Here is a 24,861-nt window from a genome sequence, read left to right on the forward strand (position 1 = left end):
CAACCAAGGATTCGCTCAAATTCCTGCTTTGCTTTGTTAAATCCTTCTTGTACGGTAAAAGTTTCTCCTTGAACTCTCTAATTAACGAGCTTAAGTTCACAACTTGGTCTCACTCGTGCCACGAAGTAAACCAATGGTTGCATGAACTTCTGACCACAACTTCACCATCGCAACTTCTTTTGCATCAGCGCTACTATTTGTTTCCATTTGTTCACCATCACATTCTGATAATCTGAATTGCAATGCATCCTTTCTCCATCTTGTAGAAACGTAATCACCCGGAATTGTCTTCATGCCGTTAGCCGACAAAATCCATACTATATGTCAACACAGAAATCCCATTCTTTCAAACATCATACAGTGACTTTGTGTAGTCTGTGTCCTGTAATCCAATTAAATCATGTCGTCAGTAGTCTTATACATATAATAACAGTTAAACATTATCACGTAGAGTTATACATATGGCAACAAGAGTTATACAGTCTGAAAGCTACAGTTATTCAAACCCTAATCAGAGTTATACTACAAATAGCTGCAGTTCAGTTAAAAATTGAATTTCTAATGTTATTCTGGAAGTAGAGTTATACATTCTGAAAGCTAAAGTTATTCAATATATAACCAGAGTCATACTGCAAATGACAACAGTTCAGTGAAAAATTGAATAACTCCTAATGGCAACAACAATTAAACATATGGCAACAAGAGTTATACATTCTGGAAGTAGAGTTATGCATATTATCAGAAAAATTATACGTTCAGAAAACTTTAGTTCACTGAACAATTGTATAACTTCTATCTTCAGACAATGTAACTTTGGCGCAATATCTACCAACTTTAGTCAACTACCACATAACGTTGATGCCAAAATGTTGTTACCTGGGTTGTACTCTACGTTGAAACTTTTAAATCGATTGAATCCTTTACGGCAGTCACTTCAACCCCATCTACTTCAGCATAGCCCCCGGTCTTACATGTATCGATTGAGCAAATGACCTCTAGTTGGAATTCCTTGAAAACCTCACGGGTATAAACATTTGCCGCATATTCCTCCATGGGTAAATGCGTGCCGGTGCGGTGTTGAGTGTCGGTTTTCATGGTCAAGTCTCTTCGCGTATGCCGATGGTCCATAGCGCTTTCAAAACGCATCCAAAACTCCACTAACGTGCCCGACTTCGCTCGAACTTCTTAAAAAAACTATTTCTTTGCTCTCCGATCTCGGGTTGTTCTCATTACACCACCCATGTTCAAGTCCCCGCAATGTGCCATCACCCATTGTCTCCTTTTATCGAACGCCTCGTAAACCACTCATTGTTCACAAGACCATGCGCGTCCATTATTTCTGCCCACCTAGCGTCAAAGTCGTCGCTTCTATGTTGTCGTCCCATATAATGTTGTTCAATTTCTCAAGGAACTCCTTATAATCCTCCTTTGTCACCCCGACCTTTGATGGCACCTTGTTCATTATATGCCACATGCAAAATCGGTGGCGTGCAATCTTGAAGGCAAGGGGTACGGCCTTAATAATGCCCGGATCCCGATCTCGTGATAATGTACTTGGGTTCCTTTCCTCCCATAGCATTCAAAAACCCGTTGAAAACCCACCGGAAGTATTCATGGTCTTCATGGGCAATCAACGCCCCACGAATGTTGCGATCGCTTATGGTGATCTATGCCGTGAATGGCGTGAAAATCATATCGTATTTGTTTGTTGAGTATGTTGGGTCGTACGACATCGCATCTCCAAATACGGAGTAGTTCCTCCTAGCGGTTTTGTCACCCCATATTGCGCCTTAACCGAAGGTTGTTATCCTTGTCAACTTCATAATCAAAATAAAACCCCGCCTATTCTCGTGCCATATTCTTGAACCGGTCAATGAACAATTGACCGTCCTGTTTATGGATGAAGCACTTCACATCTCTCGTGGAAGTTCTTAAAATCGATTAAGGATGCACCAATGTTCTCGAACCCGTTTACGAACTCCTTACACATGTTGTACGTCCTAGTTGCTCCTATCCTCAACTGCAGGGGACAACAAATCCTTATCAGTGCTTATTAATAACCAAGATTTCCTCAACTATAACCCTTTCAGCTATTCTTATAACTCCATCAAACATATGCATAACTCCGTTGATTTATTGTGCACCTACTTATTATTTTTAACTCTTAGGTTACATAACTCTATCATCTCGGTGAATAACTTTAGAAGTTTGCCATTCAATTAGTGGATGTTTGTTTAATAGTAAACTAACCCTTGAGTTGTACATTATCAAGTACTTGTGAAAATCTTCTATGTTCCGCGACATCTTTTGAAACTGACGATCCTCACTCGATACAAGCTCGTGATTATGCCCCATGTGGAATCGGTCAATTACTAGTACTCCATTCTTCATAAATAGCCTGACATGTGCTTTACACCCTACCCTCTTGATTGTATATTTCTTGGTTTGCAGTTCTTTTTCCCCATTGCATTTCTTCTTCCCTAACCCCGGTCTTTTTTTTTTTTAATTATCGCCTCTCCTTTTGGGACATATGTGAATCCTCTCTCTGCGCAAACCAAGCAACTTTGTCTTTACTTCACCATCGCGCCATTTTTTTTCGTCGAGTACTTCCGAACATCAAACCCGGACGCCAATGCATAAACTTTATAGAATGTCACCGCCTCGTCGATTTCAAAAAATTGTTGCCCTACACAAGGTGTAAACTCCGCTGCCAAATGCTTACAATACTCAGCTTCCACGCCTTACGACCACCCGAGGAATCAAACATCCATGAAATGATTAAGAAATACATAACTCTACGCATATACTGTATAACTCTATGCACAGACTGTATAACTCTGGGCACAGAGTGTATAACTTTGGGTATATAATGTATAACTCTTACCATTCAATGTATAACTCTAGACAAACTCTGTATAACCCTAGTCATTCAATGTAAAACTCTAGTCATACAATGTACAACTCTAGTCAAAACTCGTATAACCGTAGTCATTCAATGTATAACTCTAGTCATTTAATGTATAACTCTAGTCACAGTATTTAATGTATAACTCTAGTAATTTAATGTATAACTCTAGTCAGTCAATGTAAAACTCTAGTCACAATTTGTATAACTCTAGACATACAATGTATAACTCGGCATCGATGTATAACTCTAGTCACACTTTGTAGAACTTTTGGCATTTGATGTATAACTCTAGTCACAGTATTTATAATTCTAGTCACACTTTGTAGAACTCGGGGCACGAGAATGTAAAACTTTAGGCGGATAATGTATAACTCTAGACATACAATGTATAACTCTTGGCATCGATGTATAATCGTAGTCACGGTATTTATAATTCTAGTCACACTTTGTAGAACTCGGGCACGAGAATGTAAAACTTTAGGCGGATAATGTATAACTCTAGTCAGTCAATGTATAACTCTAGTCACAGTATTTATAATTGTAGTCAAAAGATGTAAAACTCTAGTCACAATCTGTGTAACTCTAGACATACAATGTATAACTCTTGGCATACGATGTATAACTCTAGTCCTTTTTATGTATAACTCATTCTACACAATGTATAACTCTGTCCATATAATGTATAACTCTAGGTATATAATGCATAACTCTATGCATACTTTACATTCTAAGAGTATACATTTAATTAAAAGACAATGTCCGGAATGCGAAGGGTTATAAGATTTGAAGCAGGGATATGGCACAACTTCCTAAACAAAATTCGTATTAATTTAAGCATCAACCACCAAACATATTAATTAAAAAACCACTCAAAGGACACATTACTAATTATAAATTCATTCCCCGCCTCAATAAACAGTCCATTATATCCCTATCTCCACCCTAAACTCAAAAACCTAAATTCTTAAAACCTAATAAACTCCAATCTTCCTTCAAGAATGAATGATACCATTCGTTTAACATGCATTATGACCGAGTACAACAAAAGTTTCATAAGCCGCTTGAGGGAAATCGAGAGGAAGTACAGGGAATTCCTTAAGGATGCTCGGATCGCACTCAAGGACGCCAAAGAAAATGGCTTGTCAGAGCAGCAGACATCTGCAATTTGTTAGAAGATATTGCATCTGCAGAACGAAACCTCCAAATAGCAAAGGAGGAGAGGATGAATATCATAGAAGAGACTGCATCCCTATATGAACATCTAAGAACTGTTTTTTTAGCAATGCATTAGGTTTATGTATCTATATATCTATTAATTAAGTTCATCTATGTTAAATGTTTTCGTCATTTGTTTTATTTTATTTGTTTTATTTTATTTAATTTGTTTTGGTAATAAACTCAGAAAAACTAAGCGACTCTTAATTCGAGAAAAAACCATGACGGAGAAAAATACAAGCAAAGAAACACAAAGTCCAGTATAAGTCTAGAAACAGCATGTATAACTCTATGCTTTTAATGTATAACTCTAATCATACAATGTACAACTCTAGAGACAGCATGTATAACTCTGTGCATTTAATGTATAACTCTAGGCACACAACATATAACTCTAGTCATACAATGTATAACTCTAGTCATACAATGTATAACTCTAGCTATACAATGTATAACTCTTATCATACAACGTATAACTCTAGTCATACAATGTATAACTCTAGCTATACAATGTATAACTCTTATCATACAACGTATAACTCTAGTCATACAATGTATAACTCTTATCATACAACGTATAACTCTAGTCATACAATGTATAACTCTTATCATACAATGTATCTCTTATCATACAATGTACAACTCCATACACAGTCTGAATAACTCTAATAATACAATGTACAACTCTAGAGACAGCATGTATAACTCTGTGCATTTGATGTATAATCTAGGCACAGTCTGTATAACTGTAGTCATACACGATGTAAAACTCTAGGTACAAAACGTATAACTCTAGTCATACGATGTATAACTCTAGCTATACAATGTAAAACTCTTAGCATATAATGTAAAACTCTATAAACGATCAGATAACTCTAGTCACACGATGTATAACTCTAGCTACATCATGTATAACTCCAGGCATATCATGTACACCCAACTTCACTTAATGAATTTATAACTTCAGCTATAACATTAATAAGTATATCAAAATTGGTTCTTTAGTAAGATTTTTACGCACAATTTAGGTTTTCAATTACCCCTGTTACACGAAGTCTGCAGGAAATATTCAAAGAGTTTTACTACAAACGCCCGGAGTTATAATATTGTATTATTGAAGTTATACATATTTGGATCGAGTTTTTCAAAACGACCGGAGTTATAATTCCTACTTGATCAAGCTTTTCAATTTCGATCATTTTTTGCCATCAAGAACAAGCTACCAAAATGAAAGAACAATCTTGATGAACACCATGAACGTACAACAGTATTAACAATAATAACCTAGACACAAATAAGAAAGTAAACAACTCACCTTCGACGGCAACTTCAATCTGCATATGATCCACTTCACAAACACTGAATGTCATTTCTGCTTGTTTCTACGATGAAGAATGACAATTTTTTTAACGGATGAACAATAACGTACTTTATCTTATAACAATTTTTTTATCGACGATCAACGACATAGTTTTCCATTACATTTGATATTTCTCTTATTTTTTTATGATTTATATTGTATTTTACAATATTTAGGATCGTTTTTCTGGGGATTTTTATGGGTTTTTGCTTGTTGAGAGGTTTTGAATGGTGAAAAGAGGAGGGAAGCATGCAAAATGATATAGGAGGCTTATTTTATTCATAATGTCCGCGAGATTTGATATGGTGGCGACATAAACAAGTGGAAGTGGTCCCTCTCTCACACAATCAACATTTTCTTTTTTTTTTTTTTGCTCGAAAAAAACACGCCTCTCTCCTCATCTCATCCCTTCAATCCCTTCATCCAAGGGCTCTTATAAAGACTTAGGGCCTTATAAGGTATGAAGACCTTATAAGAACCCTTCTCTCTATATATATATATATATATATATATATATATATATATATATATATATATATATATATATATATATATAATCCAGAAACTAAGAGACTTCTATGTAATTAAATAAATCTATACAAATTAATTATACTCCCTCATATTCTCTAACATCTTCCACATTTTCTAAAACGGCAAATTCACTAAAATCTTCCACTTTCCTTATTTGTCTATCATTTGTGGTTATAGTAATTTGTGACCCCGCATTCTCTCTCTTACTTCGTTTATATCCACATATCACCATGTGATGGACGTGAACAAGGGACTTCAATGTAAATATTAATAGTTTTGGTTGAAGTATAAATTTAGAAAACAACAGAATATGGTGAGTTTCCTTAAAATAAACAGGCCCTACTTATGATATTAATTAGTATAAAGATGTTAATTATTTAACTAACACAAATATAATATAAGTATGTTATATTTTGTAAACTATTAAATGGTAAATAAATCAATCTAAATTTCCAAAAAAATATAATATTCAGTAATTCATTAGATTTGTAATTTAATTAGTAAATAATAATAATTGCTCTTAAATAATATTCTAATCTAATATTTCGTATTTATTTAAATATATAACTCTAATACAACTAGATAATCTAATATGATAGTAACCACCCATGTGAGTAGTAAAAGCAACAATAATAGCAACGAGAATAGTAAAAGTCATACTAGCAGCAACGAGAGTAGTGAAATTAACAATAATAAATGCGGGATTAGTGATAGAAAAAATAATGACGGCGGAAGAAGTGAAAGTAATAGTAGTCACGACATGTAATAAAAGTAACAGAAGAAAGTACGGAGATAGTATGAAAAATTAACAAACAATTGGATTTTAGGAAAATATTAATTTATTTAAATATATGAGTTTGACAAAACTAACAGGTTAACCGTAAAAATAACAGGAGTAGTTAAATAAACAACAGTAACCAAAAAGTAGTGAACGTAATAATATTAACAGGGAATGTAATGAAAGTAATAGTATTAACAGTGGAAGTGATGAACGTGTCTCATAATTTGTTGATTAATTTTATATCTCAGCATAATTTTAAGATATAAATTATAAATGTATGTATTAACAAAATTTAGCGAATCATATTTCATAGAAAATAAAATTTAAATGGTAAATAAAGATACGTAACCGGGCATCAAACGTACTGATTATTAATTTAAGAATTTTTTTCCAAAATGGGGTTTTTTAACAAACAAATTAGCGAAATGGGTTGTTTTTCAAAGTATTTTCCGAAAATGGGTCCACGTAGGATCGGATTTGGCGAAGCTAGGTTAAGAATTCAAGTCGCTTCGTCGGTGAGCGATTTTACGTTAAGTCGCTCAGCCACTGAGCGACCCTAGTGAGCGTGAAAAAAAAAATCAAAAATGGGGATAGCTGGAATCGAACCTCAGACGCTTCGCTCAAGTAAGGGATGTTATGTATACTACCAATCTACCAATGATGCACGCATATTTCAATGCTAAATTGCAGCACTTAAATATATAACTACCATAATTATTTGTCCCTGCCTTGTTTGCATTAAATTAAATATTTAACTTAAATGCCTAAATATATCACAATAATTGTGCCTTTGCCTAGTGGTTAATTCATGAATAGTCTTGGTATGAAGTCTGGTGTTCGACTCACACTATCAAACATTATTTGTTTTTTTTTTGTTGCAAAAGTTTTTTAATAAGGGAAAAGTCGCTTGGGCTCAAGTCGTTCGTTCGTACCGAAGCGATTTGGAAATTTCAATCATTTGGCGCAGCCCCCGAAATGAAGGCCAGATCGGTCTTAAAAGCAATTGTAATTTCATGCCAACCAAGATATAGTCGCTTAGCGGGAAAGCGATTTGAATACAATTCTAGCTTCGGGTATGACGTGGACCCATTTTGGGTAATAACTTTCAACAAAACCCCTTTTTGTTAATTTCTTTAATTTTAAGCCCTATTTTTGAAAAAAATTCTTAATTTAACAACACCAACATGCATGAATGTGCAGGAGTCAGGGACTCGTAATTTACACACGTCTGCAACTAGATGCTTGTTCAACACCCTTAATGGTTCAATAATATAAGATTACCTTTATAGGCAGGGTTAGCAAAGACTAGATCTTGAACAAGGACAAAAATAAATTAAAAGAAAAAAAAATGCTGGAACTAGGGTAGTAAAAACTCGGTCCAAGAGTTCCAATTTGGACCGCATGGAACTTGTTTGTGGAACGCCTGCAATTGTCTTCCTCCTACTGATATATTGTAGATATCACCACTATACATGGATGGCACTATACCTTTAACCCCTTTTCCTCTAACAAATGTTTATTTTTTTTTTTAAAAAAAAATTAAATACATAATTGAATTGGTTTTTAAAGTTACTTCCTCCGTCTCAGTTATTTGTTTGACTTTTGTTTTAGCACAACGACGAACAAAAAAAAGAAGGGGGTAAATTATTAGATGACAAGTAGACCAAATTGACTATGAAAAAGGATTCAATGGCACATCAAAGACATTCCTAAAAGACAAATAATTGACTAAAACACTCCAATATGCAATAGGTAACCAAATGACCGGGACGGAGAGAGTAATGTAATCATTGTTTTAATCTTATTTAATCAATCCGTATTGCTCTTTTGTAATTTTTTCTACCAGAAAACTTGATTTATATTAATCGTAAATATATTTATCAATGTTAATAAAATAAAATTATGATATAAAGATATAATAAAAATATATGATGTTAAAAAATTCAGGAACTAGGTCTAAGTAGGGCTTGATAAAATAACGAATAAGGAACTAGGTCTTGTAAGTAGGTTATGATGTATATATAAATATTTTAATACAGGAAATAGGTCTAAGTAAGGCTGCAGGAACAACTGATAAACATGGTCTAAGATCATCTACTCAACTGGATGCGGCTTAATTAATTAGTAAGAGACCAAATTCAATATATAAAATACTTACATTTATAAAACGTTAAATGTTATTTTGACAACTTAATTGATATTTTAACAACCAACACAAAACAAAACTAAAAATTAGTGACTAAATTAAATTATTATTATTATTAAACTGCTCTAAATTTGTTAACATCTATGTGAATTAAGGTTCTTATTTTATTATGTAAATTAATAAATACGGAAAAGTGGAAAACCGCAAAAGTGACGATTAACTCCCATAACTTTGAGCAATTGTGAAATTAAGCCTCATAAGTTACAAATGTAACAATTAGGCCTCATAACTTTGACAAAAAAGTGAAATTCAACTCTTTTTTAATTTTAACATAAATATATCATTAAATCCTTTTATATTTAGAATCATTGTATATTAAATAATTTTTAATATTTTAAAAGTATTTATATAATTTATTAGTTAATATAGTTTTAGATAAAATATTTTTACTAGTTTTAATATAATTGATATATACATATGAAATTTCTCTACAAATTATAAATTTTATGTAATTCATTCAAATATTATTTTTTCCCAAAATGTATAATAAATTTCATACAATTTATAAATGTGTAAAAATTTTATTGTATTGATAAATTGTATAAATGGATGAAATTGATTTTTTTGGTGCAATTTTGGTTGAAAATAAAAAAAGTGGATTCAATTTCACTTCAATTCAAAGGTATGGGGCCTAATTACTACATTTGTAAATTATGGGGCTTAATATCACAATTAATGAAAGTTGTGCGAGCTAATCACCAGTTTCGCGGACAGGAAATTGTTTAGGAAGATTTCTCTTTTATATTTCCATTACCTTATCACAAGATAACACTGGAATCTCAAATAATAATACTGCTATTCTGAAATAAATGAACAATTCATTAATAGAATGTTATACGATACTTATAAAAAATATCTATAATCGTAAACGAATCTATTAGAAACCAATGAAAAATAATTTATCAAACCAAAGAGTGTACGCTAAGGAGTTCTTATTTATCAGCAATTTAAAATGTGGGGCTACAAACTTAGTAAGCTATAGCTATCATCACAAACAAGCCTTCAAGGCACTCCTTAAGAAATATTATCCTCGTAAAAATAACCAAATAATAATAATAGAAGCAAAATCAATGGAAGATGATAGTGAAGCTAAGGCACTCCTTAAGGTATGCTCAATAATATTTGTTTCCCTTTCTTATTGTTACTTCATTGTTTCCAAAATCCCCAAGGGAAAAATGAGGCTTCTCTTCATCCTCCCTATACTTGTTCTCTACACTATTCTCCCCCTCTCCCTCTCCTATGTCTTCACCACAGGTATTACTTCCTCCTTCATCACATGGCTCACTAGCTCAAAGCTCCTTTTGTACTCCTTCGGTCTCGGCCCGTTAACAACAGCCATAACTGGACGGGAGTCAGATGTACGCAATCTTACCCATATCAAATCGTTCTTGACATTTGTGTTAATGGCAGCTTTTCCTATAAAGATCAAAGACTCAACTACTTCCTATAGTAAAAAGTCATCCAAAGTGTTACCCTTAAATTTGTGGTCAAAGGCTTTGATATCATCCATTTTGATAGCTATATGTGACAAATATGGGGAGAAGTTGCAAGTAGGGGTAGTTTTGGTAATTTACTCTGGTTTGTTATGTTGTTTAGTTGATATAGCCATGGGATTATCTAACATGTTGGTGGGACCCATGATGGGATTAGAGCTAGTTGAGCCATCAAATGAGCCATATCTAGCCACCTCCCTCCAAGATTTTTGGGGTAGGAGGTGGAACCTCATGGTAACACATACACTACGCCACACTGTATATAACCCCACAAGGGTATTTTCGTCCAAATATTTAGGGGGAAAATGGGCCACTGCACTTGGAACAATGGCTGCATTTTCGGTGTCCGGTTTAATGCACGAATTGATTTTCTATTATGTTACACGTGTCAGTCCGTCGTGGGAGGTGACGTGGTTCTTCGTGTTGCAAGGAATAAGTGTAACGATAGAGGTCGCATTGAAGCGGGCGATGGGTGATAAGTTGAGATTGCATTGGGCTGTTACGAACCCATTGACAGTTGGGTTTGTAATGGGTACCGGGTATTTGTGGTTCTTTCCTCCGCTTGTGAGGAACAAGGTTGATCTTAGGTCTATTCAGGAACTCCAGTCATTGTACGAGGCTTTTATAAGCTTCTTTAAATGGGTCCGATGATTTTCAAATTCCTCGTACAAAAAAGGTGGAAGGATCAAGGAACATTTTCTAAACACTATTTGTTCAATTTCATTTTTCGAATTTGTTACAAATACTTGTATAAACTCGGCATACAATTCTCTTGACAATTGTTTAAATGAAACAGGATACCAATAACACGAAAAATTGGTGATTTCGCATCTGTGCAGTTTAGTTTTCTTGCCGTGTGCTCAGTGCCCACTTATTAGAATCAAAAATATTTGATACCGGCAAGTGTGGCAACTCATTAGTGTTTATATCCACATGATCTAGAAACAGTACAATTTGAGAGATGAACTTAATTGTCAAACTGGTCCAGTTTCTTTTAGTTAAACTATCGACTCATGATAGATATGAAAATTAACATAAATGTGCATATTACTTAAGTATATACTCCATAATGTATTTATATATATTAAGATGATACTCCATAATGTATTTATATATATTAAGATGATATGGTTACACTACACCATAATACAAATCTAAACTTGAACAAATACTAAAGATAAAATTCAAAAAATGAGTTATCTGAGCGACATTATGATCACCCTTCTACTAATAATTTATCTTGCATTCGAACCCTCTTATGGTAGCAGCAGTAGTAGCAGTAGTAGTGATAGTGATCATGATGAGATAATAAATGTTTTTTTTGCAAATAAGATGAATGAGACACTTAAAGTTAAATGTATAAAAAATGATAAAAAAACTTTTCCAACCAGGACACTTGCACCAAACGGACATTGTGAATTTAAGATCAATGGAAAGTTTTTTAGTGAGACGAAGTTACACTGTACAACAAGTTGTTCTAGAGGAAGCATAACTTTTTTAGCATTTTCGGATAATAATAAGCCTGAATTTGATACCAGTGAATGTCCAGATGAAACATGTTATTGGGTAGCTAAAGATGATGGAATGCATTTGCTTCTTTCAGTGGGTGAGCATGTTCGCAGGAAAAATTTGAAGCATTCTTGGGGTCAGACTTCGGGTGGCCATGTTTAGACGAGTGCGATCGTTGTATGGTGCGATAGCTAAAAAATGATTATTTTATGGTAATAAACATTGTCATTTTATGTCAATAAGTGTCCATTATTAAGAAGTCGTTTGTTTATTAAAAAAGAATGTAAGGTGAACACTTTTACGGATAAAATGATACTTTTATTTTACTTTAAAAATGTCATTTTTTAATTGGTTATACTGTACAACGATTTTATATTGTAATACTATTATTAATGAATAAATCATTCTCAAATTACTGGGAGTGTAATACTATTATTAATGAATAATTCGTCCTTATTCTCTTAAACACAAACTAAACCGCGAAAGTGGTAATTAGGCCCCTTAACTCTGTTCAATTGTGAAATTAGGCCCCATAAGTTTAATTTGGAGCAATCAAACCCCTTAAGTTTCACCAAAAGTGAAATTCAACCCCATTTTCATAATTTTCACCAAATTCTTATATTAATATCACTTTTAATACAATTTATCAAATATAATTTTTTTTTTATAATTTTAGAACTTTTATATTTATATTAAATATTGAGAATTATTTTATTTTGAATTTTATAATATATAGACAATTTATTATATATGTATGAATGTTATATAAATTATAAACAATTTACTAAATATGTATGTAAAAGTGTTCTTCAATGATTAATAAATTATGTAAAAATTCGTAAAGTTGCAATTAGTAATTTTTAGTTATTTAATAAATTGTTTAATACTATTATAAATTGTTTTTAATTAAAATTCTTGTGTAAATTTAAAAAAATGGGGTTGAATTTCACTTTTGATGAAACTTAAGGGGCTTGATTGCTCCAAATAAAAATTATGGGGCCTAATTTCACAATTGATCAGAGTTAAGGGGCCTAATTACCACTTTCGCGCAAACCAAACTATCTTAATTCTCTCAAAATAAAACTAAGCATTTTAGCCACAAATTCTCATCCCAATTTTTAAAGTGATGAAAAACTGAGTACATCCGATTAAAAACCGACACCTATCCAAAAAAAAACCATTCAGATACACCAATTTTGCTCACTCTAGCCTAGACCTGGCAAACGAGTCAATCGGATCGGGTTCCGGCCTGGTCAGTTCTGGGCCGGTCAATTTGGGGTTTGCTGGCTTTGGGTTGGGTTATTTCGGGCAGGTCATTTTCGCGTCAACTATTATCAAGAACGGGGTCTTGAGTTCGGATGTCGGATCGAATATGAGTGGGTTATTCGGATCTCAATTTTGCCAAGCCTAGCCTCTAGACCAAACAAGACTACATGACAAGTCTACATTAAGAAACTGCCAAAACTATAGTACAAATTAATGGTAAAATTTGACCAACAAAATCTGCAAATTCTACAACCGTTGATGACCGAAAATTCCACAAAAAAGTGACTGTTCATAAAGTTATGGCATGCAATTCTGCTCTTTATTCACATCAAATTCCTATTCTTCTGCAACCATTTATTCAAATCTTCATCCCGCCACCACTTTTTTACCTACTGTAGAAACTACAATTCTAACATTCAAAATTTATTTACCTACTTTTTTTTGCCGTTTATGGGTAAATTATTTAATGCAAATGCTAGCTACATCTACTTTGTCCTAAAATTATTGTCATGCTACTATTCTTTTCCACCCCCTCTATAAAGTATAAAACCTAGAGTAGAGTGCTTGAGAGCGTTCTCTTAATAAGCTTTTATTGAGAGGCAATTTATCAGACAATTTTAAGAAAAAGTGATCTGAAGGTAATAAAATAGGTATAAATCATGATTAATGATAAAATGGGTACATTTATTATGTAAATAGGTACGAAATTACTATGTCACGATCAACAATAAAAGGGGTACGAAATACAAATAAAAGGGTACGAAAAATTGGTCTCTCAATAACTTAGTGAGAGACCGTCTCTCCCAAGTTTTAGTGTAAAACCTATAGGTAAAAAAGTTCCACTAATACGTACGGAGTAAATTTATTGAGTTATACGATTATAAGAATATTAATTCGCTAATTGACCTCGGTTGTTACTTTAAACCTTTGTTTGGGATGATTCCTTTATTAAAAATATTGATTAAGTGGCGTTCATTACAAATCGTCTAATCATTGTTTTATACAATCCGACTCAACTCAAATTCGGTTTTTAAATCACGTGTCATGAGTCTAACAACCTCAAATTTTCAAGTTAATCCACAAATTGGAGACGTGGAGTTTAGTGGTTAAAATTTGAATGAAAATTCCTTTGATTTCAATTCACAACCTTTTTAAAGTAGTATTAGAGGGGTTATTATTTATGGCCATCGCTATGCCTTCTATATTTCGAACATGTCCTGTCGTTAGTCACTATAACTGACAAATTTGATCCATCCCGACAAAACCCCCAAAAAATTAATAGCCCAAAACCGACCCGACCCGACCCATTTGCACCCCATACCCTATATGACCCAGTGACTAGTGACTGAGTGACCCAAACCTAACCCGGCCGAATATGAACCTGACCCAATATTGACTTAATTATTGATGACCAGACAATTATTAAACTTAATATTAATCAAACTGAAAGTGATTGAAATTCATTTAGTGTTTAGTTTGATATGTATTGCTTATTACTAAAAAGTTGAAGCAATGCGATAAAGTAACTAGACTCCATAATAACCCAATCAAACCCGACCCAACCCGGCACACCAATCGACCCAAATAACCCGACCTGATAATGACTTGGCCTAAATCCAACTCGACCTAAAACAAGACTGAGTGATATAACCTTGTCCAAACCAGATCTGACTAACCCGATTACCACTTCTTAAATAAAATAGTGAAATGTCTTTCTCATAGCAAATTATCAACTTACTTTGACTACTCTCTTTCACAATTCACACTTTCACACTTTCACACATACCACATTCTTTTACTGATCCAACATAATCTTTACTTTATCATTCTTTGCCCCCCTTTATATCACAACACATTCATTCAAATTCCTCTTTTTCCCCTTCTTTGCTTTTTCTTCTTCCTGTTTGTTCCATGCCTTTTCCTTTACTTACAACAGCTTGAATTTCAACAACACTCCAAAATAAATAAATAAATAAATTTAAAAAACCAAGAAAAAAATATTCTTTATCTTCTTCTTTCAAAAATGAAGTTTAGTCCATCATCATCTACTTCTTTCAGTCCAAATTTCTGTACTAATAAAGGCAATGGATTAAGTTGTTTTTCCGGGTTTTTGAGTCGAATTCTCGGCTCAAAAACCCCACCAACATACCCTTCTGACTTCGAAAACCATGAAGAATTCTCCAAGATTGAAAAACTCGTAGACGGTTCCGCTACGCCCAATTTAGTTGCTAGACTAATGGGTTTGGAGTTCATGCCGGAGATAAGTTCAAATGATGATCAGAAAAGTTGGAATTCGATATTCCGAAGCAAATCAATGGATTCTGGGAATTTCAGAGACGGAACAGAGGAGATACAGGGGGAAGCCTTGCAACACAGAAGGGTAAAAACATCGTTTTCGTTCCGGGAAACCCCGAATTTCTTTGAGCTTGAAGGTGATGATTTCTTGGTTCTAAATTTCGATGTTAAATCTTGTAAAAAGAAGAAAAAAGTTTCGAGCTTCGGCGAATCGAAGACGGCGAAACGCAGGGGAAAACAGAGGATAAACAGAGAAGAACAGGGGAAAAACAGAGTGTTTTCAGATGAGGAGAGGGTTAGTTTGGGGATTTCAACTCAAATTAGTCAAAGTTTGGAAAACGATCTTGTTTCGAAACAAAGTTATAAACTTTCTCCGTTTCGAGACAGGATTAATGTCACGAAAGCGGAGGAAGACGGAATTAAAGGTAGGAGTAAAGGTGAAGTAGAGTGTGAGTTGGATAATTCGAGTCCGGTTTCTGTTCTTGATGACAGTGAATTTATTAGTGATGCTGAAGTTACTGTTTCAAGTAATTCAGGTAAATTTCAGTTCATTTAACTGGCACATTATTTTTCACGATATTTTCCGTTTTACAACAGAGTTATTAATAATAGCGTAAATTAAAAATAATTTTCTTTTAAAATTCAGTTTTTTAAAATTACTTTTATATAATTTTTTCCTAAAATTACTTCCTTAAGATTCACTTTTATTAAAAATTGATTCAAAACTTGAATTTTTTTGATAAAAATGCATTTAAGGGAGTAATTTTAGAAAAAAATTATATAAGGGAATAATTTTAAAAAAATGAATTTTAAAAGTGAGTTATTTTTAATTCTGTTTTTTTAACTTATAGGATAAGAAACTAAAATAAGAAAGAATTAAATGCTATTTTTATGAAAAATTGCAATGTCCCATCGTTTTTACTTCAATTTACAAAAAAACACATTTAATTCTTGGATAATGATAAATACAACCTACTGGGTTGTATTTAAGAAATCAAAAGAGGAAATAAATTCTTAATATATGCATTAAATGTATTGGTTAATGTGTAATTTAGTTCTTAATTCCTAAATGAATACCCAAATTAGAAGGTATTTAATGCTTAATGGGTATAGCATTACCCTTAATTCTTTCCTATTTTAGTTTCTTAGCCTATACCTAATGGGTATAGGTTAGAAAAACCCTTTTTAATTTACTCTTAATAATATCTTTATATTGGTTTGTGCTGCATTTAATATTTCTAGAGCTTAAATTCTGTGAGCTTAAATTCTGTGTCCAAGTTGGTCATACAACTTTCGACTCAAATTTCATTATCGGTTATTCGGAAAAAGTCCATATGTGTTTAAAAACCGGGAAATGTTTTTTTTTTTTTTTTTTTGATAAAATGTAAGTATATATCAAAAGGAAAGTGTCACCATACAACCGGGAAATATTGCATACATGTGACACCTTTATTTAACGAGGGGATTTGTTAAGGTAATATTTCGGAAAGTCTATTTTTAAAAACCGGGAAATGTTGCATACATGATTACATGACACCTTCATTTTCGCTATAGACGAGAGCATTGGGTTAATGTTGTAGAACTATAGTCGATTTCTTAAGGTAATTTTTCGTATTTCTTAACAGAAGAAGACGCGAAAACAAGAGGATCGGAGTGTGACAGTAAAGAACTGTCATCTACTAGTAACAGAAGCTCGAATTTGGATGATACTGAAAGGGAAAAACAAGGAAATGAAGAACAAAAGGGCGGATTAAAAAGACGAGATTACAAAAAACATGAAAATGTCGAGATGGTGAGAAGAGCTTGCAGGTTAGCTGAAATCGATTTTAGTAATTCAAACTGGAAGTATAGAAGAATGTTTAGAGCTGAAGAAATAGATTATTTTGGGTTACATTTCAGTAAATTGATCTTTGATCAGTTAATTAATGACTTAGTAGATCAGTTTTTCGAGATTTAATGGTGGAAATTAATCAGTTATCGTCTTATTTTGTAATAACTTAATTCCGTCTTGTACATTATTATTATTATAGATATATAATGACATATACATAGTAATTGGTCTCTTATAAGACGGTTTTACGAGCAGTCAAATAGTAGGAATTATCACTAGCATCTTGGTTTTACTGCATTTTTGTTAATGTACTTATTACACAACCACACTGAGGTAACGGTGTTGCATTCTGGTAAATCACTGAAGTTGAAGAAAATTTCGGCATATTTTTCGCGTCATAGATCAAATTTACCGGCTAAACTAACTAACGTCCGTGAAGATAAATAGAGACGATTTCTCTGGCTGGCCAACGCGTCTTACTTCATACGGCTGTTTCCCGTTTGAAATAAGACGGACAACATGTTGCCATTTTACAATAAAATGTTAATTATTTTCTGATAACTTGTTACCATTATTTTTTTACATCATTTCCAGGGTAAAAAGCGACACCTCTAGTTATAACATTTTATCATTAAATGGTTATATTCTCTTAAAAAATGGCAACATTTTGTCCGTCTTATTTCAGACGGGAAAACAGCCCGTCTGAAATAAGAATTTGCGCGATTAAACTAACTAATATCTACCCGATTTACATTCACATGTAAATAACATGTCTTCATAGTTTTTCTTCCCCACTGGTTTCAAAGAATGATTAATGTCAGTCGACTTCAAATCATTTTGGTATTAAGACTCTGATGTTATTGTCGTCTCAATAGGAAAGCAATTAAGACACAAAATCATGCTAAAAAAATAAATCTTGAGGACCATATTTTTATCTTTTACAAGTACTTATTTTGATTTGATGGAATGCTTCATTTACCAGCATGCCTTTGATATATACTGTTCCTCTCTTGCTCATATAGTAGCCACTAATGATGAATGTTCCTCAAACTTGCATGCGCAATTATCTACTACACAGTTAATTCTAACCATCTGTGAAAAATATTCCAACATTAATCCTTAATCATCCTCGAGTTAATACGAGATAAGCAGGTTAGATGTACGCAATCTTACCCAAACAATTATTTTCACATATGACGTCTCTAAGACCGTCAAAAGTATATCTATAGCACTAATGAAAGCTCATTACTAATCGGATATATATAAGTTATCTTAGATCCGTTTCACACTTACAACGGTCTGAACTGAAAGAAAAGTGGTTTGAGCCATTCACTAGTGTACAAAAGTGGCCTTGTTGGGTGCTCACCTAAACACTTAACAAATTAATGCTGTTTTCACTGTCAAAACAACTTTTGCATGCTTTAGACTTTAAGTTACTGCTTGCCTTTAACTTTTTTAACATCAAAGGAACACCTGCAATCCTAAACTTATTTGGAATCAAGTGTATCATGAACAAGGACAACTTTTAAATGAAGACAAATGGAACAAGTAACAAATTTATTACCTTGCATTCTCTTATACCAAGATGTCTAGATTCAAGATTGTATCTTCTCTATTAACTCGAATAACGAACGACAAGTCTGATAAATGAGGAGCTGGTTTTGTGTAAAACGGTTTTATACTAAATTAGTGTAAAATCATTACATTAAAGACAAATATACCCGTCACAAAACATTTGTAGCTAATAAGAGAAGTTAATAAGGGGATGTCTAGGTAAAATGTAAGGTGAGTGTAAAACCGCCTTACATAAGAATTATTGTTAAAAATAATGGATACGATTCAAGACAACTTGAGGCTTCAGATCGAGTACTAGTGTTCAATTGTTCATGAGCGGTACTTATGGTCAACGGGTCGTGTTCGGGTCGGGTCATTTCGGGTTTCTAAAATATTCGGGTTAGTTCGGGTTTATTGGTCGGGTTGTTTCGGGTCAAGCGGATCGGGTCTTTCGGGTCAATGATTAAGAAGGAAAAAGGCATTTTAAGTCTTTTGGGGCCAATTAAAGTTATGTTTTGTCGGGTCATCTGCGGGTTGGGTAGTTTCGGGTCGGGTCATTTTGAGTCGGGTTAATACGGGTCTATGAAAGCTCGGGTCATTTTCGGGTCGGGGCGGGTCGGGTTAATTTGGGTTTCGAGTGTCGTTCGGATCAATTTCGGGTCTCGAGTTAACCTTTTCGGGTCAGGTTGATTTTGCCAGGTCTACTTATATTGCCCATTGGACCCGGCCTTTTCGGATGGCAAAAGAAGCCGGAAAGAACAATGCATTTCAGACATTTACAGGGGCCGGGCGTGGGACTGGCCGGTTATCAAACCCGAGCTCATATTGATCACCTCATTGACTACAAAATAAAAAAGAAATGTGCAAATCAAATTTATGAGAACTGGTTTGTCTGCATCAAATATTACAGGGAACTGAGGAAACTGACTGATCACTACCATCTGACACCGTCTTTTCGGATTATAATTCATCTCTTAGTCTCTTGTCTCCCTGTATACCAAAAGAAGGAAACAATAAGGCCCCTATGTAAAGAATACTCTTACAAATCCTAATCATTTTGTATAAATAACCGTTCTACACAAGACTAATTGTTTACGCAAAATTAGCCTGATTCCCTTCCTTTTTTCCTTACCCTTTTGTTCCACAATACTATCCTACAACCAGTTGTATAGTAGCATTGTACAACTGCCTCAAAGTTGTTGAGCTCTAACACAAAGTTGTTGAGCTATTTTACAAGTTATTGAGCTTAATAATTATTCTGTTAAGCTCAATAACTTTGTATCATAACTCAATAATTTTGTTAGTAGAGCTCGATAACTTCATAACAAAGCTCAACTACATTAAATAAGTTGTATATATAATCAGTTGTATAATACATTAACTGCTTTTGTTCAAATGACAAGTTTGATCATTGTCAATTCAATTTAATCAATTTCTTACAAATAATGTATAGATTTATAATTGAGTGAGAAATAATTGAACAGTGATCGTTCGGGTCATCTACGGGTTGGCTAGTTTCGGGTCGGGTCATTTCGAGTCGGGTTAATACGGGTCTATGAAAGCTCGGGTCATTTTCGGGTCGGGTCGGGTTAATTCGGGTTTCGGGTGTCGTTCGGGTCAATTTCGGGTCTCGGGTCAACCTTTTCGGGTCGGGTTGATTTTGTCAGGTCTACTTATATTGCCCATTGGACCCGGCCTTTTCGGATGGCAAAAGAAGCCGGAAAGAACAATGCATTTCAGACATTTACAGGGGCTAGGCGTGGGACTGGCCGGTTATCAAACCCGAGCTCATATTTGATCACCTCATTGACTACAAAATAAAAAAGAAATGTGCAAATCAAATTTATGAGTACTGGTTTGTCTGCATCAAATATTACAGGGAACTGAGGAAACTGACTGATCACTACTATCTGACACCGTCTTTTCGGATTATAATTCATCTCTCAGTCTCCTGTCTCCCTGCATACCAAAAGAAAGAAACAATAAGGTCCCTATGTAAAGAATACTCTTACAAATCCTTTTGTATAAATAACCGTTCTACACAAGACTAATTGTTTACGTAAAATTAGCCTGATTCCCTTCCTTTTTTCCTTACTCTTTTGTGGACCAATACTATCCTACAACCAGTTGTATAGTCAGACAATGTTGCGTCAAAGTTGTTGTTTCTAACACAACACAAAGTTGTTGAGCTATTTTACAAGTTATTGAGCTTAATAATTATTCTGTGAAGCTCAATAACTTTGTATCATACCTCAATAATTTTGTTAGTAGAGGTCGATAACTTCATAACAAAGCTCAACTACATTAAATAAGTTGTATATACAACCAGTTGTATAATACATTAACTACTTTTGTTCAAATGACAAGTTTGATCATTGTCAATTCAATTAAATCAATTTCTTACAAATAATGTATAGATTTATAATTGAGTTATATAAATAATTGAACAGTGATCGTGGGGGTTCGGTATATTATGATTTTTCTAGTAATAATATTGTTGAGAATGTAATCAGAGATTCATTATGAATCCCTATAATTGCATATTAACTTGTACGTGCGTCTTTCATTAATAAGTAGTTAACAATTACACAGTCGTAATTTGAATCATTCAGAAACATTCTCTCTATTATAGGAAAAATACTATGTAAACCCGACCGTTTTATCCCTTTATGTACGCAGCCTTACCCTTGTGCTAGACTGCTAGCAACACAAAGAGCTGTTTCCGAATGACTGTATTTTTTCTAAATAATTTGTAGACATTTCATGTTCGTGCATGCAACTATAAATCTTGCCTTGTTTAATCATCCAATTAATTATATTAATCTCAACTACTTGACCATTTCTAGACTACTAATCATGGTTGTTAAATTTTTAATTAAATAATTAATCATAAAAATACATTCATAGTTGGTATCCTTTCCTAAGAACAACCTGCAGATAAACAAGGTTTATTTGACTAATACTCCTGTCTGCTGTCTGCTGTCTGCATTAATCATTTGCTTCATTCTTTTCTTCTTCTTCATTAATGGATCTTCACTCAACTCTTTCCTTTTCCTTTTCCTTTTCCTTTTCGCTTCTTCGATCATTCTTCGCTTTCTTGCTTCCTTAAAACATTCCATGAGGATCAAATCTATATATGTTACCTGTTTCGTGAATGTCGTTTTTCTTGCAGTTTTTTCACTGCTAACAAAGGTTACTGGCCTTGGCTCGTCCTCTACGATTGCTGTCACCTATAGTTCTAACTCCGTCTGTAGAATTCTCACTGAAAAATCTTCACAAAGCATCCAATGTTTCCAAGGAGACGGAACATTTTCCGTCTTGCCAAATATCTCATTCGACAGACTATCTGGTGGGAAGAATATGTTCTGTGGATTGACATCAGATGGTGCTGATATCTTCTGTTGGGATAACTTAACTTCTCGAGTCGAGAACATATATCACAATCCCCTTTCCCCATTAACTGATATAACAGTCGGAAATGATCGAGTTTGTGCATTACAGGCTAAAACCAGCATCATCCAATGCTGGAAAAAAGGAAGATTCTCGGGTCGGCCTGTATTTCTACAGCCTGAGGGAGATACTGCTTTCCTGAGCATCACATCTGGTGACGGGTTTTCCTGTGGGATAGCGAGGGAAGATAAAACCGTCTTGTGTTGGGGTGAAAGCGGAATAGGAGACTTAATCGAGGCTCAATTTTGGAATATGTCAATGTTAAGCGTAGTTGCAGGGAAATCGCATGTCTGCGGGATTTCTATATCTGGTATGTTAATATGTAAAGGGAAAAATGATGCAGGACAACTGAACATCCCTTCAGTTTCAAACACCTCTTTTTACTATTCTGCCCTTGCTCTCGGCGGGGCCTACACCTGTGGGCTGACGAGAAGTAATGGCTCGGTAGTTTGTTGGGGTAGGGGCGGTGTTGCAGGGAATGTACCAGCTGTCTCGTTCGTCTCTATAGTTGGTGCCTTAGATTTTACATGTGGGTTGAGAACTGATAACTTAACAATTTTGTGTTGGGGTTCGGGTTGGTCTGGTCTGTTACCATCTGTGATTCCCGGTCCATTACAGGTCGGGCGTAGGATGGGATCTCGCGTAAAATACTCGGAATTTGCAGGTCCCGGAATCTCACCTATGCCATCACCTGTTTCAGTATCATTACCACTAGCAGAGAAAGATTACAGGCCGTTTTGGGCATATGAGGTATTTGGGATAGTCGGAATGCTGTCTGGGTTTTGCGCGCTATGTTACTTCATATACCTGAGAAAAACGCGCTCACGAGAGAAAACGGTGAAGGAGGTAGTTAAGGCAAAGGAGCTTACTTCCATTGGTAGTAAATCAAGCGTGGATTATTCACCTTTCATAGAAAGCAATCCGTCTAGCGCGCCTCAGTCAAGATCGTCATCAATCACTCAGTTAAGCTCTTTAGCTTCAGGACGAGAGAGGAATTGGGAGAACGCATTCAAACATGTTGAGAAAGCCGAGGTATTCACCCTAACGGAGTTAGCTCGTGCGACAAGGAACTTCTCCTTGGAGAACAAGATTGGGAGAGGGAGTTTCGGGACTGTGTATAGAGGTAAACTCCCTGATAATCGCGAGGTTGCTGTCAAAAGGGAAATAATTTGCAGAACAAAGGAGAGGGAGTATGCTTTTGAGTCGGAATTGACCTTATTGTCTAGGGTTCATCACAAGCATTTGGTGAGTTTAGTCGGGTTTTGTGAAGAAAACAGTGAGAGGCTTTTGGTGTATGAGTTTATGGCAAATGGTGCCTTACATGATATGTTGCATAACAGTCCGAGAAATGAGAACGCTTGTCTCGATTCTTGGAAAATTAGAATTAGAATCGCGTTGGATGCTGCAAGAGGGATTGAATATCTCCATAACTACGCGGTTCCACCTATAATCCACAGAGATATCAAAACCTCGAACATACTTCTAGACGGGAATTGGGTTGGGAGAGTCTCGGATTTTGGGTTGTCCCTTAAGGGACCAGAGAGCGAGGAAGGGAGTATGTCAATCAAGGCGGTTGGGACAGTCGGGTATATTGATCCTGAGTACTATCTGCTCAAGGTCTTGACCACTAAAAGTGATGTGTATGGTTTCGGGGTTGTTTTGTTGGAACTTTTAACAGGGAAAAAGGCTTTGTTTAAGGAAAGCGAAGGGAATGGGCCGACAGGGGTGGTGGAGTATGCGGGACCCTTCATCGTGGCAGGGGAAGTGTCGAAGGTGCTGGATAAGCGAGTAGTACAGCCGGTGATGAATGAGGCTGAGGCCGTTGAGCTGGTTGCGTACACTGCAATGATGTGTGTCAATTTGGAAGGAAAAGAGCGGCCAACAATGTCCGATGTTGTTTCTAACTTGGAGCGGGCGTTAGCTCTCTATACTGGCAGCTCCGGTACATTCTCTCCGAATTTTTATTCCTTCAATTAGAATGAAGGAGTTGCCTAGACTTCTTTTGGTAGTCTGTAAGTTTTTACTTTCAGGATATTTTTTCTTTTTATCTTAGTTTGTATTTTGTCATGGTACAAAACATCGGTTTTAGTCTTGATCCAGATTCATCGTCTTAGCCGGATGTTGTAGTAACATTTAAAACTCCTGCAAATTTGTCAGACAATGTGGTTGCATTATGTAGACCTGGCAAAAACAATCCGACCCGAGACCCAAAGTGACCCGAATTACATCACCCGAGCATGACTCGAAAGCCCGAATTGACCCGACCCGAACATGACCCGAGCTTTCTTGACCCGACCCGAAAATGACCCGATTTGAAATCACCAAACCCGAAAATGACCCGACAAAATATTACTCTAATTGAACCGAAAAGACTTGCAATGGCTATTTCTCTATTATTCATTGACCCGAAAATGTCCCGACCCGAAACAACTCGTCCCGCTTGACCCGAAACGACCCGTCCC

At 34.8% G+C, this 24,861-nt stretch overlaps 3 protein-coding genes across 4 annotated transcripts; all 3 read left to right on the plus strand.

The window, feature by feature from the left end:
- Positions 1 to 9,949: 9,949 nt before the first annotated feature.
- LOC141637576 (long-chain-alcohol O-fatty-acyltransferase-like) lies at positions 9,950 to 11,326 on the plus strand. The gene has a single exon (XM_074447082.1). The coding sequence runs from the start codon at positions 10,072 to 10,074 to the stop codon at positions 11,143 to 11,145; it is 1,074 nt and encodes a 357-aa protein (XP_074303183.1). The 5' UTR covers positions 9,950 to 10,071; the 3' UTR covers positions 11,146 to 11,326.
- A 3,703-nt stretch (positions 11,327 to 15,029) lies between these two features.
- On the plus strand, positions 15,030 to 17,616 carry LOC141637536 (uncharacterized). Of its 2 annotated transcripts, none has more exons than XM_074447022.1 (2): positions 15,030 to 16,100; positions 17,193 to 17,616. In XM_074447022.1, exons 1-2 carry the CDS (start codon positions 15,293 to 15,295, stop codon positions 17,519 to 17,521), a joined length of 1,137 nt encoding a protein of 378 aa, XP_074303123.1. In that variant the 5' UTR covers positions 15,030 to 15,292; the 3' UTR covers positions 17,522 to 17,616. The 2 variants fall into 2 exon arrangements, with proteins under 2 accessions (XP_074303123.1, XP_074303122.1); XM_074447021.1 differs by having other exon boundaries at positions 15,032 to 16,100; positions 17,190 to 17,616.
- Positions 17,617 to 21,891: 4,275 nt separating this feature from the next.
- On the plus strand, positions 21,892 to 24,494 carry LOC141637488 (putative serine/threonine-protein kinase-like protein CCR3). The gene has a single exon (XM_074446958.1). The coding sequence runs from the start codon at positions 22,067 to 22,069 to the stop codon at positions 24,374 to 24,376; it is 2,310 nt and encodes a 769-aa protein (XP_074303059.1). The 5' UTR covers positions 21,892 to 22,066; the 3' UTR covers positions 24,377 to 24,494.
- Positions 24,495 to 24,861: the final 367 nt, after the last annotated feature.

Source organism: Silene latifolia, unplaced genomic scaffold, assembly GCF_048544455.1.
Source record: "Silene latifolia isolate original U9 population unplaced genomic scaffold, ASM4854445v1 scaffold_119, whole genome shotgun sequence".
Classification (NCBI taxonomy): domain Eukaryota; kingdom Viridiplantae; phylum Streptophyta; class Magnoliopsida; order Caryophyllales; family Caryophyllaceae; genus Silene; species Silene latifolia.

Bases quoted from the DNA above. Each gene is read 5' to 3' on its own strand.
- LOC141637576 (XM_074447082.1), top strand. From the start codon at position 10,072: ATGGAAGATGATAGTGAAGCTAAGGCACTCCTTAAGGTATGCTCAATA.
- LOC141637536 (XM_074447021.1), top strand. From the start codon at position 15,293: ATGAAGTTTAGTCCATCATCATCTACTTCTTTCAGTCCAAATTTCTGT. The intron at 16,101-17,189 runs GTAAATTTCAGT...ATTTCTTAACAG, and splicing joins TACTGTTTCAAGTAATTCAG to AAGAAGACGCGAAAACAAGA.
- LOC141637488 (XM_074446958.1), top strand. From the start codon at position 22,067: ATGAGGATCAAATCTATATATGTTACCTGTTTCGTGAATGTCGTTTTT.